Below are 14,839 nucleotides of genomic sequence, written 5' to 3'. Positions count from 1 at the left end.
AAGAGATTGTGTTTGTTGATTTCTGTGTGTATTTGTGCATAGGTGTTACTGTAGCAATATAAATCACCTTTGCTTTATAAATGTTTTAATGGTTTTCATACTCCTTAGCTCCTAAGAGTCTTGAAGGACCCGGTATAACACGGACACAACATAGTTCACAAGTAGGTATGCACATACAATGCACTTGTGCTTGTGCGCACATGCATGGTGTGCATGCACGAGCATGCACACGCAAACACACAGACACATGTAGTTGGGCACTCAGATGCCTCCCCCCACACACACACCCTCACCCGAGGGCTGCGTGTTCTTGCAGCCTGGGGCTCACAGAGGCAGAAGCTCCAAGGCCACCTCGCTCCCCAGCAGCACCTCTGTGCAGACTCACAGACAGTCAGGAACCAGCAGCCATGTGTGCCCCAGAGAGGGCAAAGGCTGACCCGAGAGGGAGGAGACTCTGTATGTACCTTAACAGTGGTCCGGCCATCAAAAGTGAATGATTTAATCTGCCCATTTTCTAAGAAAACTTTCAGGACGTTGGGGATGAGGAGAATAGCTTCTTTCTTCATCATTTTCTGTGAATAAGCAGGGAAAGGTCAAGGAGAGGGGCTCATTTAGAAGGCAGAGGGAAGCCAGAGGAGGAGTATAGAAAGGAAGAGAAGGGAGCGAGTGAAGGAGAGGGAGCCAAAGATAGGGAAGGACAAGGAGACAGAGGAAAGAACAGATCAGTGATCATGCTACCTGTAGACCAGAACCAAAGGCTCTAAGAAAACATTGGGCCATATCAAAAGTTCACCCTTCATTCGGTATCATGGTGCACCCCCATCCTACTGTGGCTCAGAGTTCTACACCTTAGGGTGGTGCTTGGCCCACAGAGACCACCATGCACTAAAGAGCAGATGGAAGGCCTCCTTAGGACCCACCTCACCCGCCTGCTCTTATATCCTGACACTTCCCTTTCCACCAAGCCCTTCACATGCAGAGATCATGTCCACATCCGTGCCTTTGCTCTGCCAACCCCCTCCCCGCCCCCATAGTCTCCTAGGTCCTTTCTGACCTGGCCCCTGCCTACTTCTCCAGAGTCCTGTCTTGACAGTCCAGGTACCCACCCTGCACTTTCATGCCTCCATACCTCTGACAACCAATCATTCAGGGACTGTGTCCTCCCTGCAGGACACTACGCATTTCTGACCCTGAGACACTCAATGCCAATAGCATGCCAAATCGTCGGGATGACCCACAACACCCTCCGACATTTCCAAAAGCTGAGAGTGGGCAGTACTGAACCAAACTGGCAAAGCCCATGTTTGAACGCCTGATAACTTGTTAGCAAAAGTTTTCCTGGCCCAGGTGTTCCTTGATTTACAGAGTGGTGCATGTTAAGTTCTCAATAAATATGTGTTACATAAAGACTGTTCTCTCTGCCTTCCTCTTTGCCTCCTTGGCCAACTCCTACTCATCCTTCAAAACCCAGCTTAAATACCAATTCTGTGAAGTCCTGTCCAAACTCATTACATACTTGGACCTGGTGTTCCCGTGTGTTCTCAGAGTAATGTCACACACACCACTTTCAGTGTTCTTAGCATATTTTTTTTTAAAAGATTTTATTTATTTTTTAGAGAGTGAGCGAGAGAGAAACAGCATGAGAGGGGAGACGGTCAGAGGGAGAAGCAGGCTCCCCGTTGAGCCGGGAGCCTGATGTGGGACTCGATTCCAGGACCCCGGGATCATGACCTGAGCTGAAGGCAGACGCTCAACCATCTGAGCCACCCAGGTGCCCTGTTCTTAGCATATTTTTGAAGAATTTTTGTCTCTCCCAAATGGTGAACTTGTAGCACATCCATGGCCCTATTCAATCTTTGTAGTTCTGACATTGAGCAGAGTCCCTGGCACATAGTTGGTGCTCAATATATGGGTACTGAATATATGAGCAGTAGATGCTTAATATGTGCTTACTTGAATGATCAGAATCATCAGGAGAGTCCAATCATTTCCCTGGGCCATCACCAGGTCTATAGGAACCAAAAAGCTGCCTAAAATGGTCAGCTTAATTCAGTGGGCATTCATTGAGCCTCTCCTATATGCCCCACACTATGCTAAGTAAGCTCCATGAGGGCCAGGCAAAAATAGAGGACTGGGTTTGGTCTTATATTCTTGTCGTAGAGACCGGGCACATCCACACGAATCCACTAGAGAGCAATTATAAAACCAAAACTAAACCAAAAGCTGTAAGATAGATAAGATTTCCTAGGTGAGACTAATTAGATTTTGATTTTGAAGGAGACGGCGGGCGCAGACCACTAGAGAGGCCCGAAGAGGGCTAGTCCACATCTACGGACTGTCGCGGACATGAAAAAATGAACAAGCAGGTCCTCCCGCGTTGGGGTTTGGTTGGCGGTGGAGGGGAGCCAGGAGTGGGTATAAAGTTGGAAAAGTGTAGACTCCCTGGTTCTCGGCCTGCTCCTGAGATGCCTTGCTCCTACCAAGCCCAGAGGCACTGGATCTCCAGGCTGACACTCGGCGGTGGCAGGTTTTATTTAGCACACTGGGTTGGACTCAGATAATTACTTAATTGATTTTGCTTAAAAATAGGGTTGGCAAGGAACGCCCACAGGATTTATTTTTGCTCTGGCTGCTTAATAAAGCCCCAGAACACCGAGGCAAAAGGAGGATAGGACAGCCTTAGAGTCACCTGGGCCTGGACTCCCCTAGGTCCCAACCAATGGTGAGGCTGCTAGGCTCCACACTGGTGCCATGGGAGGTGGGGGTTGTGACATCAGGCCATTTCCTGAGCACAGCTAGAGTGGGAAGATTGATGTCTGTTTGTCTGTCTCTCAGTCAAGAGCCTCACACTGCACGTGGTGGCCTGTCCAGGAGCGACAGAAGGCACCCTGGGTGGGGGGGCCTAGCCACTCTGGGGCATTTGCTTTCAGGTTGGTCTGGGGTGGGGGCTTGATCTTGCCTGTGGATAGCTGAGATGTATGGAGAGGGGAATCATGGTGGGGGGAGGGGAGAGAGGGGAAGGAAGAGTAGAAGGGAGAGGCAGAGAGGGGAGGAGAAAGGGAAGGGAGAGGTGGAGGGGAAGTTTTCCCCTGGTGGCCTGGTCTTGAGTGATTACTCTGTAATGTTGAGAGTCTGTCCTTTCCAGATTCAATTTGCATCTCCTCTGGCTTTTCAAGGGCTCAGGACACACACGTCCCCTTAGTGGCTTGGCCCTAAGGGTGTCCTTCATCATGATCTGCAGGGTTTCCACGCAGTTCCCTCTTCTCTCTGCTCACCAACCCCCCACTTCTCTTGAACCTCTCCTGCTAGGACGGAGATGGAGCCCAGCCACCAATTATGTGGCGGCTTCCCCAGGGGGACCCTGGAGTCCCCTGGGCTTCTCAGCTGTCCCTGAACGGGGATGGAAGAGGGCCTGGGCTGAGGCTGGGAACGAGTGCCAGGGAAAAGGCGATGGAAGACACCTGTGTCCTCTACCCCTTGTTCTGAGTGGCTCTACTTCAAAGAACTACACAAGTACCTGGCACCCCACAGATTTCCCCACTGGGCTGGGCCTGCTGGCTTCTTTTCTCAACTGCAGCTGTGCTTCGGACGGACAGACATGCCATGGGCCTCCCGGGAGCCCAGCCCGCAGAAGCCTCAAAAGTGCACAAATGCCTGTTAGCTCTGGCTCTCCCCGCCCCCCACCCCCACCCCCACCCCCACCTGGCTATCACGGACTTCTGCACACTCCTGGGGGACTCGGGCCATAATTCATGACTGCTTAATACACACCTCTCTGCCCTCCACCCATCTGTTATGTGGAGCAGACGGCTCAGCTCACGGAAACCCCCACAGAGCCGTGAGAAAGACTGCGGGCTGGCCATGACCGCCCCCCGCCCCCAGCCTGGCAGCTGCATGGCAATGGACCGTCAAGCATCACCTGCTCCTTGAAACCATACCACCCAGTGGGGGACGCTGTGTCATCTCAATCTGAACTACTTTCCCACCCCCCCGACCCCCCAACATCACTGAGTGGTATCCAGGGGCAGGGAAGAGGTGTTCATTTTGCATCCCTTGTGGCACTGAGGACACAGCAGGTGCCTAATCAAAGCTCTGTGACAATGAGAGTCTGTATCATATCCCCCAGGCTGCTCGCTGGGGTCTTCTCCCGTCAAGATGAACCATTGTGGGACCACTTCAATGTGAAGAGAGCTCGATTTCACCAGCCGCTCTCGCTCCGAATCTAGAAAACCACTACCTTCTCCTTCCTGCTTCTGTCAAACAGCCCAGAGATGTTTGTGGAGGGCTGGCTCTGAGTGTAAGCTTTGGTGCTCGGGATGCCACATACTCCTAACTTGCTACTAGTCTGGAGCCCCGTGGTCCTCCCTCTCCAACCCCATTCGTAATGCCGCCCACTCCGAGGAGCCGCAGATGAGCTCCAGAGAGAGACCTCCAGAGCGAGACCTCCATGGCCAGGCTGATTCTAGCCAAGGGCCGAAGACAGGGAGCTAAATAAAGCTGCACTTACTGCGTCTGTTTCTCCAACTGCCACCTGCTCAGAAAATCGGACCTTCGCAGGATTCGATCTCAGCCTGGTCTTCTTCGCAGCGCTGATGAAGGCAGATTTGGGGGACTGCAAAAAGAACAGAGGGCCAGTGAGTTCTCCATCCCTGGGATAAACCTGACCTTTGCCACGCTGGAGTTAAGATGTCTCAGTACGGGTACACTTGGCCTTACTGATCAATAAGTCAATAAGTAAGTATTGATTCCCTACTAGGTGCGAGGCAATGTGCTAAGTGCTTCCTTCTACGATTGGTGTGTTCTGAAAAAAGCTGGACATGAATAGAATTTAGGTAAATCGAATCCCGTTATTAACACTCTAGGCCTAGGGGAGTTTGCAAAAATTCTTTAGTGATAACATACACTGAATAAGTACATATTTGGTTTTCGTAGCGTGAGATACACCTAAATGGTGGCTTTTATTAATCTGAATACGAGCATCTCAAAGGAGTTACAGGAATGATCTTATTCATCTCATAGATATGCCCTGCCCCCAGGAAGGAGACTAAAGAAAATGATTCAAGGAAAATCAGGAGTCTTGCTGAGGGGCCCCCTCATGTCTTTGGGGGCATTTATTCATTTGTGTGGCCAATTTAGGGAGGACCTCCTACTTGCAGGCACTGTTCTAGGTGATGAGGGATTCAGCAGTGAGCAACACAAAGCTCCCAGGCCTCAAAGAGCATCCATCTAGCGGGATCAGACAGACAATAAACAAATCAATACCCTTTAGGTAGCAAAGAAGGACCCCGAGGCCAAATCAAGCAGGGTGAAGGGCTACACAAGAGAATGCACGAGTGAGGAGGGGTGAGTGATGAGGGCATTATTTTAGACTGGATGTTCAGGGGAGACCTCTCAGAGGAGGCGACATTTAAGCAGAGACGGGAAGCAAGTGGAGGGAGAAAGAGCTTCCCAGGCAGAAAGAATGATAAAGGCTCTGAGGTGGGAGGGGCATCGGGGTGCATGAGGAACCACAAGGACGCCCAGTGTGGCCAGAGCAGAGCAATGGATGGGGAGCCAGAGGGATGGCATTCAAAGAGGCGGGTGGGGGCTGGGTCACCTAGGGCCTTGTCAGCCATGGCAAGAACTTTGGATTTGACTCCACTGGAGGGTTTTAAGCAGATAGGGTCTGACTTGCATTTTAAAAGGATGCCTCTGGCTGTGGTGTGGAAAACAGCGTAGGAGGGTTGACACCCAAAGGAAGGAGACCAGTTTGCAGTCTCCTGTAATAATACAGTTAAAATATGATGGCAGCTTGGGCTAGGGTAGTAATAACGGAGGTGATGAAAAGGGAGCGAATTCTGGATCTATTCTGAAGATAGAACCGAGCTGATGTGTTGACGGATTGGATGTGGGAGGTGAGAAAAAGAGAGGAGTCAACTGGAAGAACAGAGTTGCCACTTACTAGGATGAGCAGGACTAGGGGGTACACCAGGTTTGGGGCTCCTTCAAACCGCCTCCCCTACCAGCTTTGTCATGGAGCCTTCGAATCCCGCCATCAAGAATCCCTGAGAGTTAAGGTCCTGAAGGCCCCTGCCAGCTGGGAAGGGGACACCTTAAGCTATTTTCTGCCATGAACACTGCAGTTGAAATCCATTTACGAGATTGGTTGCAGGAGGGCAGGGCCCTGAGATAAAGACACACCCGAGACAAATGTCCTCGTCAGGTCTTGGGCCCTGGTCCCAGCTGTGTTCTATTCCGGAGCCAGCAATCTCATTCCCCACAGAGGGCAGATTGCACAAAGCCACCTGTTTGACCCAAGTGCGCTCGAACCTCAGGCGGTGGGTCTTGGTCCTGGCGGTGTGACAGAAACAGTGGGGCAGCTTTCAGATACCCCTGATGCCCAGGCCCTGCCCCAGATCAATGACCTCAGATTCTTGGGGCTGGGGCCCAGGTACTGGCATTTTTGGGGGTACGTTTCCAATGACTTCAAAACGTGGCTAAAGTTGCAGGGAACCACTGAGCTAAAGGAACAGCGGACTTCTCATCCTGAGCCACAGACGCGGTTTGTTGGCAGCAGATCGAACGGCACAACAAGATCCAGGGCTAGAGATCGTTGCAGAAAGTGATTACAGTATTGATTGTTCGTGGGAGTCAAGAAATGCCTTTGTGTGTTGCACAGCTTGGTGCTTAAATCCTGGGCAGGGGCTGCAGGCTGCAGGAGCACAGGACAGGGGCAAGACAGAAAGATCTGGAGCTACATTCAGGCAGCTCTGCTTGGCTCTGTCTCACAGTAGTCCGAATGTCCACCTGGGGCGCCACAGACACGAGGCAGGTAAAATCTTCGCGTCTACCGGTCACCCCCTCCTTTCTCTGTAACCACCTGTCATTGGATGCCTTCACGCCCCGTGTGGGGCGAGGCAGCTCTAGAGGCCTCAGCGGGCCGTGGAGTCCACCCTTCATTTTTACCCATGAAAACGGAGGCCTGGGAAGAGGATACGGTCTGCTCAAAGTATCAGAATAATTTGGTAGTGGGGCTGAAACTAAAACCCAGATTTCCCGAGCCTTGGATTGGCGACTAGGCCCCAGAGCCAGCTGAAGCTGGGTGTCCATTCCCGATCTTTCCCCCACTGGTTCTGATTCGACCCTGGTCTTATTGAACAGACCTCTGAACATATGAAGGACCGCAACTGGTGTCCTTTTTTGTCTTCACCTATGAGGAGAGGACAGCCTCCTTGGGATCCCTACCAAAAGTCCCAGATTGGATCCTGCCTGACAGTTACGACTATACCCAAAAGATTCAGATATTTTTATAGGAGCAAAATCATGAAGGAGGAAGTGGAATTGCCCATATTTTCAGGGACTGTAATCATTTCCGGGGTCTGTGGTAGAGCTATTTTCAGCTTGTTCGTGCCTCATTCCTCCTTGACCCTTGTCCTGTCCGTCTCTAAGACTGTCCTATTCTCAGTCTTCAGCCTTGATCACTGATGGTGAGTCCCTCGTTGCCAACTGGTCTCGGCTACATGTCACAGACTCACGTCTAGCCTGACGCCCGCACACAGGTGATGTCTACCTTGCAGTGTGATGGGAGGGGTTCTCACAGGTTGCCCTGTACCGAAGCATCTCTGAAGCTCAGCTATGTGGCCTGAAGTTCTTAATGCTAGGGTCACTCTTTTGAATGAAAAAGTTGAGAATCAGGAAGACCCTCATCAAAGCATGAATGCAGTACCAGGGAGGAGTAGTGAACATAATTCTGGGGTCAGTGGACTGCGGGCCTGCCTGGGCCAAATCCTGCCCACCACCTGTTTTTGTAAATAAAACTTTATCGGAATACAGCCGTGATCCTCCCTTGGGCACTACCTGTGTTTGCTTTTTTTTTTTTTTTTTTTTAATATTTTTATTTATTTATTTATTTGAGAGAGAGAGAATGAGAGAGAGCACATGAGAGGGGGGAGGGTCAGAGGGAGAAGCAGACTCCCTGTCGAGCAGGGAGCCCTATGCGGGACTCGATCCAGGGACTCCAGGATCATGACCTGAGCCGAAGGCAGTCGCTTAACCAACTGAGCCACCCAGGCGCCCATACCTGTGTTTGCTTTTGCAACTATCATGCATAGCTTACAAAACTTACAATGTTTACTAGACAGCCCTTTACAGAAAAAAAGTTTGCTGACCCCCGCACTAACTCGTTAGCATGCACGCCCCACTGTTTCCAAAACTTCCCTGATGGTAAGACTCACTGGGGAGCGCTTGCTGAAGCACAGATTTCTAGGCGCACGGCGGACATAAAAAGTCAGAATCTCTAGGAGCATAAGGCACAGGAATTTATATTGTTGAAAATGTCTTAGCCCATTAAGCAGAGATTAATTGAGTACCTTCAAAGCTGGGACATCTGAGCTCTTCACTGACCCCATTTTTTCCCCTCAAGCAGTTGGGAGTCTCATTTTGCAACAGGCACCCTCGCTGGCAAAAATGAATTTTGGCTGGAAACACGGGACCAGAATCACAAAGCACTGCCGGGGCCACTGTAAGCCCCTCGAAGCAAATATGAAGGCAGCAGCTCAATGGAATAAGCAATAGAGGAGAGAGTCTGCCTCTCCCTCAGGACTGAATTCAGCAGCTGGTGATTCTCTGACCATTTTTTTTTTTTTTTTAATTTGGTGGCTCTATCAGTACAGATTTCAGGGTTGGGTTCAAAGTCAGGTATATGGCCCAACATTTTAGTGCAAGATAGGGCCCCGCTTGGATTGTGAGAGGACAAAGCTCGGGTTCCTCTAGCGCCCACAGCCTCCTAGTCTTCTTCCCGCTGGCTCATTGTCTTTGACACCTGAGCCTCTTCATAGGCAATTCCCATGGCAACCACTGTGGGAGTCTGGGACAAGGGAGGGCCATCCTGGTTTCACCAGACTACTGATAAGGGACCCAGGGCCTTCTTATCTGCACTTGGGGCCTGGAGGTGATCATGTCCTCTCTCCGGCTCCCAAGGCCCCCTGCGAGCCACACATGACCCTCATTCCTCATCTCTGGCCCCGACAGGTGGTTCTGCCCACAGTGCCTACACCGGGCTGCTTCCCACTTCTGCGCCCACCTCATGCTGCCTCTTCACCATCCCTGCCCTTCTGGGCCCCCAGTGTCCCCTTTGCTTAGCTAAATGCCATCCCTAAAGCCCAGGTCAAATTCTACCTTGGTCCTGAGTTCTTCCCCAATTCCTCCAGTGCCCTCCCTGGATTTCCTATAGTACTCCTCCCTTTTTTTTTCCCCAGAGAGATAGAAGTGGGGGGAGGGGCAGAGGGAGAGGACCTTCAGCAGGCTCCATGCCCAGCGCGTAGCCTGACATGGGGCTTGATCCCACAACCCCGAGATCATGACCTGAGCCGAAACCAAGAGTCGGACGCTTAACCGACTGAGCCACCCAGGCTCCCCTATAGTACTCCTTGTTAATCCACACTCATATCCACTCATGTCCCCCCGCAGCTTGTAAAAGAAGAGACGGGATTTTATATTACTATATCTACCCCTAGCACCAAGCATAGAGTAGGCACAGAGTAAGAGGTAGCAGTTGATTGCTACTGTTCATAATGAATTAGTTCACCAATTCAGCAAATATGGTTTGAGTACCTACCATCTGCCAAGCACCATACCTCAAGAAGCTCTGTGATCACTCCACTAAAATACCCTCAATGGTCTGCCGTCATAAAAGTCACTCTGTTAAAAGAACAATGTCATCTGAAAGAGACTACATGTTAGATCAGTAGTTCTTGATATGTATCTTGGCTGCATAAGGATCATTTTGGAAGCCTTTTTGAAAGACCAACACCTGGGTCCCCTCCCCAAAGCTTCGAATTCAATTGCTCAGGGCTAGAGCCTGAGTATCAATAGTTTTAAGAGCTTCTCAGGTGCTTCTAATGTATAGCCAGGGTCAAGAACCACTGTACTGGACCCTCCTCAGCCACGGAATGTAGAAGCCGGAAGGAGCCCCAGAGGTATAAAGATTCCTGGGCCACAGGCTGGACCTACAGGGAGACTGTCTTCTGGAAGAAGTGGTAATCTCCATGCAACCGTTAAGATGTCAAGTGCCTGCTGTGGACGCTGGACTATGCTCTGTAATGCAGGGGCTATCACACGGAACATAGGCTAGGGGTTATCGATAAGCTCTCATTATAACTTGAGAGAAGATTCTCTGTCTCGGTCAATTTTTGTGACTCACGCTAGTTACGTTTTATAAAGTCACCTCGAACATGGAACGAATGAATACTGAACAGTTGCTCCTAGGGGAAGTGTGTGTGTGTGTGTGTGTGCACGCGCGCACGCGTGCATGCATGTGTGTGCGTGCATGCGCGCGAGTGTGTGTATACGTCTCACACAGATTATAATTCTGAATTCTTTTTTTTTTTTAAAGATTTTATTTATTTATTTGAGAGAGAGAGAATGAGAGAGAGCACATGAGAGGGGGGAGGGTCAGAGGGAGAAGCAGGCTCCCTGTCGAGCAGGGAGCCCGATGTGGGACTCAATCCAGGGACTCCGGGATCATGACCTGAGCCAAAGGCAGTCGCTTAACCAACTGAGCCACCCAGGCGCCCATAATTCTGAATTCTAAAAACAACTCATCCTGGTAGATTCTATTTTATTTCACTAGGAGAGAATGAAGTTCTGAAGTGTTCAGTGACTTGCCTGAGGCCGCCCCACTAACAGGTGCCACAGTTGGGATTCAAATCCCATCCAACTGTTCCAGAGCCCGAGCTTCTTGCATTACACCTCACTGCTCCCTGCCATCTCTATCTCTGGACACCTCCGTGTGACAGCTGAAACAAGATGGCAGAGTGCTGCTGTCTTTGAGCTCAGCCGGCAACATGTGCATTAGGAGACTCAAATTTTTCATGCTCTGCTTATGTCCGCAAGTGACCAGGAAAGCACCACGGGTCTCGACTTGGGGGTTGCAAATACATTTTAGGGAGTAGGTGAACTTGCTCACACAGAATCTGTGAATAGTGAGGATCGACTATGCATGTATGCAAGGCTGACATTCACTTGGGATGCACTGGTATGGCCATACCTGTTGTGAGGATTTCTTTCACACTGATTGGCAAGCAGCCACTGCCCTAACTTCCTGGGTGCCATGGGACCTCTCCCATGGGACCTCTTTACCAGTGGTCATCTGAAGGGTTAACACCTGGCACAGTCAGGAGGCCTCCAAGACTCTGCTCCAGTGCCCATGGCTGGCTTACATTATGAGCGAATGGCTTCGACTATACAGGTTAATTGTTTCGACTATCGCCCCTGTGTGTGTGTGCTCACTTCTATGCTCCAAGGGTTTCGAAAGCGTTAGGCCAAGTACTAGAGTGTAAGCTCTGTGAGGATAGGAACCATGTTTGTCCCGGGGACCGCCATGTTCCTAGCTTAGAAGAGCACCTCGAATGGTAGGTATTCAATAGGTGTTTGCTGAACAGGCAACCAAATGAGAAACTCTCACTGAGGTTAGTCAGGCAGAGGTGTTTGGAAGAGTCTCGAGCCAGGTCTTAAAGGACACAGACCTGTTTAGAAGAAGGGTGGAGCCGTACAAGGACAGAAGCCGGCAGGGCTGTAAGAACTAAGATCTGGACCAGGGAGAAAAGGAAAGCAGCCTGGTCGTAGCAAAGAGGCCGTGGGATTGGACAGTGGGGACATCAGAACTGGAGGGCAGAGGGGTGTTGGGGGCACTGGGATGAGAGCTGGAACAGAGGTGGGGGGCAGCGTTAGGCTCTTCATTCTGCACCTACGTTTGGATACTTGAGTTTGGGTTGCCATGATGGCTGGAAGCTGGGTTTTCTTTATTCCTTCAACACATCCTTATTGAATGCTTACTCTGTGGCAAGTGCTCTTCCAGGTGCTGGGGAGAGAGCAATGAATGAAACACAGCTCCTATCTTCGTGGAGCTGACATTCTAATAAGGCTTAGGTGAATCACCAAACAGCCTGCAGTCCATCCGCACCATGGAATACTACTCAGCAATTAACAAGGAACAGACTACCGATACTGGCAAAAACTTGAATGACTTGCAAGGGCGCCATGCTGAGTGAAAAAAAAAAAAAGCCAATCCCAAAAGATCACGTGCTATATTATTTTGTGTATATAATATTTTGGAAATGATGAAATTACAGAAAGGGGGAATAGACTAGTGGTTGATGGGGACTGGGGTGGAGGGAGAGAGGGGTGTGGCTATAAAAGGGCAAGGTGAGGGGTCCTTGTAGTGATAGAACTGTCCAGTGTCTTGACTGTGCTGGTGGCCACGTGGACCACACCACACATGTGACAGACTGACACTGAACCCTATACACACATTGTATTGCTGTCAGTGTCCTGGTTTTGAAATGGTACTTTAGTTCTGGGAGACGTAACCCTTGGGAGAAACCGGGTAAAGGGTACACAGGGATGTATGTACTAGCTTTGCAACTTCCTGTGAGTCTGTAATGATCTCCAAACAAAAAGTTTACAAATATAGTATTTTCGCTTTGAGGAAAAAAAATGATGCAGTATTGGCCGTGACAGGCCGATGCTGTCTTAAAAAGGGTAGTCAAGGAAGGCTTCTAGGAGGGGATGACATTTGAGGAGACCTGACTAACACAGTAACCCACAATGGGTCTCTGATCAGAGAGGTAAAACACAACAAGCATGGTTTTTTTTTTTTTTGTTGGGGGGTAGAACTGGTAGCCATTTCACGAGGAGACTGGGGAGTGGGGAGTGACGGTCCACTGTCCACCAGGCTACTGCACCTGAGGGGTGGAACCTGCCTGCCCAGAGATACAAGAGAATTGCTACTGAGAAAGGCCTATTTGCCAGAGAGCAAGTATGAGAGGGAGAGGGAGAAGGGGGAGAGGGAGGGGAGGGAGAGAATGTGCCTGTGTAAATGTGTGTGTGTGTGTGTGTGTTTCACACTGGGGGCCATGGAGAAAGGCAGTTAGTGCCAGAGCTTGATTTGAACCCCATCTCCAACTGATGAGCCCACGCTCTGCACCTGCACGCTGTCCCTGACTTTGCCCGGAAATGCCAACTCTCTGGGAAATCTTCCCCTCTGTCTCTGCCTGGGAAATCCTGCCCCCTCTCTGGAGGTCCAGCTCAGATGTAGCCTCCTCTGTGAAGGCTGTGCTGATTTCATGCCCCCCACCCCCAACAGATGGGACCTCTCCTGTGGCCATGGAGGTGGGACATCAGTGCTGGAAGTCAAGGGAGTCTTGGGGACACTGAGAAGGGACAATTAGGCTGGAGGTGGAAGGGGGGCTCTGAGTTTTGCACATAAAAGTTCTGCACCTGGGTCTGTGCATTTAAAAAAGATTACTATAACAAAGTAACCTAGTAATGGATTCTGGGCCTTCTAAATCCAACTCTTGAGGAGAGGAGCCTGGGGATTTTTATTTTATTTTTATTATTTTTTAAAAGATCTTATTTATTTATTTGAGAGAGTGAGAGGGCACGAGCAGGGGGAACAGTAGAGGGAGAGGGAGAAGGAGATGCCCGGCTGAGCAGGGAGCCCCGCACGGGGCTCCATCCCAGCACCCCGAGATCATGACCTGAGCCGAAAGCAGATGCTTAAGCGACTGAGCCACCAGGTGCCCCAGGATTTTTACTTCTAATAAGTAGTCCTGTTGACTATTTTGACCAGTCAAGTTTGGAAAACACTGTTCTAGTCTAAACCCCTCAATTTACAGACGGGGAACTTTTTGGAACTGACCTACCCAAGGTCACACAGCTAGTTAGTGACTGTACCGGGACTAAGATGAAATGGTTCGTCCCACCGTACTTTCCCACCACCATCATATTAAATGCCCCCCATGCGGTGCAGGGCTTCATACGTTGCATTCCATCTAGTAAATACTGCTATGAATGAATGAATGAGACTAGCTAGCACCCACCATCTGCAAGGACTTTATGGGAGTTGGACCCTGGACGGGTACATTTTGATGGGGCATAGCAAAAAAAAAAAAAAGAAAGAAAGAAAGAGGTAGAAAATCTGTCTGGGACCGGGGCAGTGAGCGCGCGGCCTCAGTGGGGGTAAAGCAGAAGGGCACAGGCCAGAACACAGCACTGGAGAGCCTTTCAAAAAATCCCCAAGCCTTGAAGGTAGAAAGCAGACTCAGATGTTCAGAAGGTATGCTTTACATTCACTCCTCAAGCTTGGCTCACAACACATGGATTCTAGTCTCGCCGTCCACCCGCCCTCCCGTGACGGTCACTTTCCACTATGGGACTCTGTCACCTCCATCAGGAGGAAGGGTGGATTGCACAGCGGCTCGCTCACCTGATGAGTGTGCAGAACTGTAAGAACGATGAATTCCTTAGCGCTCCTACAGAGAGAAGAAGGAACAGGACAGTAGTGTATCATGCACTAGGTATTCATCTCGCACGAGAAGCAACACCAGAATTCTCCCCTAGGCTGCATTCAGGGATATGAATTAGGCCAGCGGGCACTCTGACTATCTGCCCGGCCGCCTTGCCTCCATCATTTGTGGTGGCTGACGGAAACCATCCATAGAGGTTCATACAGGCATCTGAAGAAGGCATTACCATAATCTCTGGGGCTGTCATTTTTCAAGTCTTCCTGTTCTATTTCCCTCTCACATTCGCTCTGTAGATCTCCCCAAACCTTAGGAGCAATTTTATCTGTAGAATAGAAAATTCTCAAGGAAAACAAAAGGCCTGAATTATGGAACTCAGTTGGCAATTTGGTATTTAAGCAAGAGGAGAAATTCAAAGGAAAAACCCAAAGGAGGTCATTTGGTTATCATGACTCATGCTCAGCAGATTTGTTTTAATTGAAGGACCAAAAAATGAGAGCTAGGGAGCAACAGATGGAACCAAGGCTCTCCAGACAGCAAATATTCAAAGGGATGAA

The 14,839-nt window shown here is 50.1% G+C and overlaps 1 protein-coding gene across 3 annotated transcripts in view; it reads right to left on the bottom strand.

The window, feature by feature from the left end:
- Positions 1-14,839, bottom strand: part of FRMPD3 (FERM and PDZ domain containing 3) — a 125,665-nt gene that overhangs the window by 38,891 nt on the left and 71,935 nt on the right. For 2 of the 3 annotated variants that reach the window (XM_064574451.1, XM_064574452.1), the window contains exons 3-4: positions 4,508-4,612; positions 465-572 (exon numbers count right to left, since the gene is read on the bottom strand). In XM_064574451.1, the coding sequence (XP_064430521.1) occupies positions 465-569 (105 nt within the window). In that variant the 5' untranslated portion in view covers positions 570-572; positions 4,508-4,612. Of the gene's footprint in view, positions 1-464; positions 573-4,507; positions 4,613-14,245; positions 14,292-14,839 lie in introns of all 3 variants that reach the window. The other variant, XM_045881182.3, reaches the window with a different exon arrangement.

The sequence above is a fragment of the Mirounga angustirostris genome, unplaced genomic scaffold (assembly GCF_029215605.1).
Source record: "Mirounga angustirostris isolate CCGP_5_RB_7025 unplaced genomic scaffold, mMirAng1.0.hap1 SCAF_11, whole genome shotgun sequence".
Lineage (NCBI taxonomy): Eukaryota > Metazoa > Chordata > Mammalia > Carnivora > Phocidae > Mirounga > Mirounga angustirostris.
This window is presented reverse-complemented; position numbering and strand designations above follow the sequence as displayed.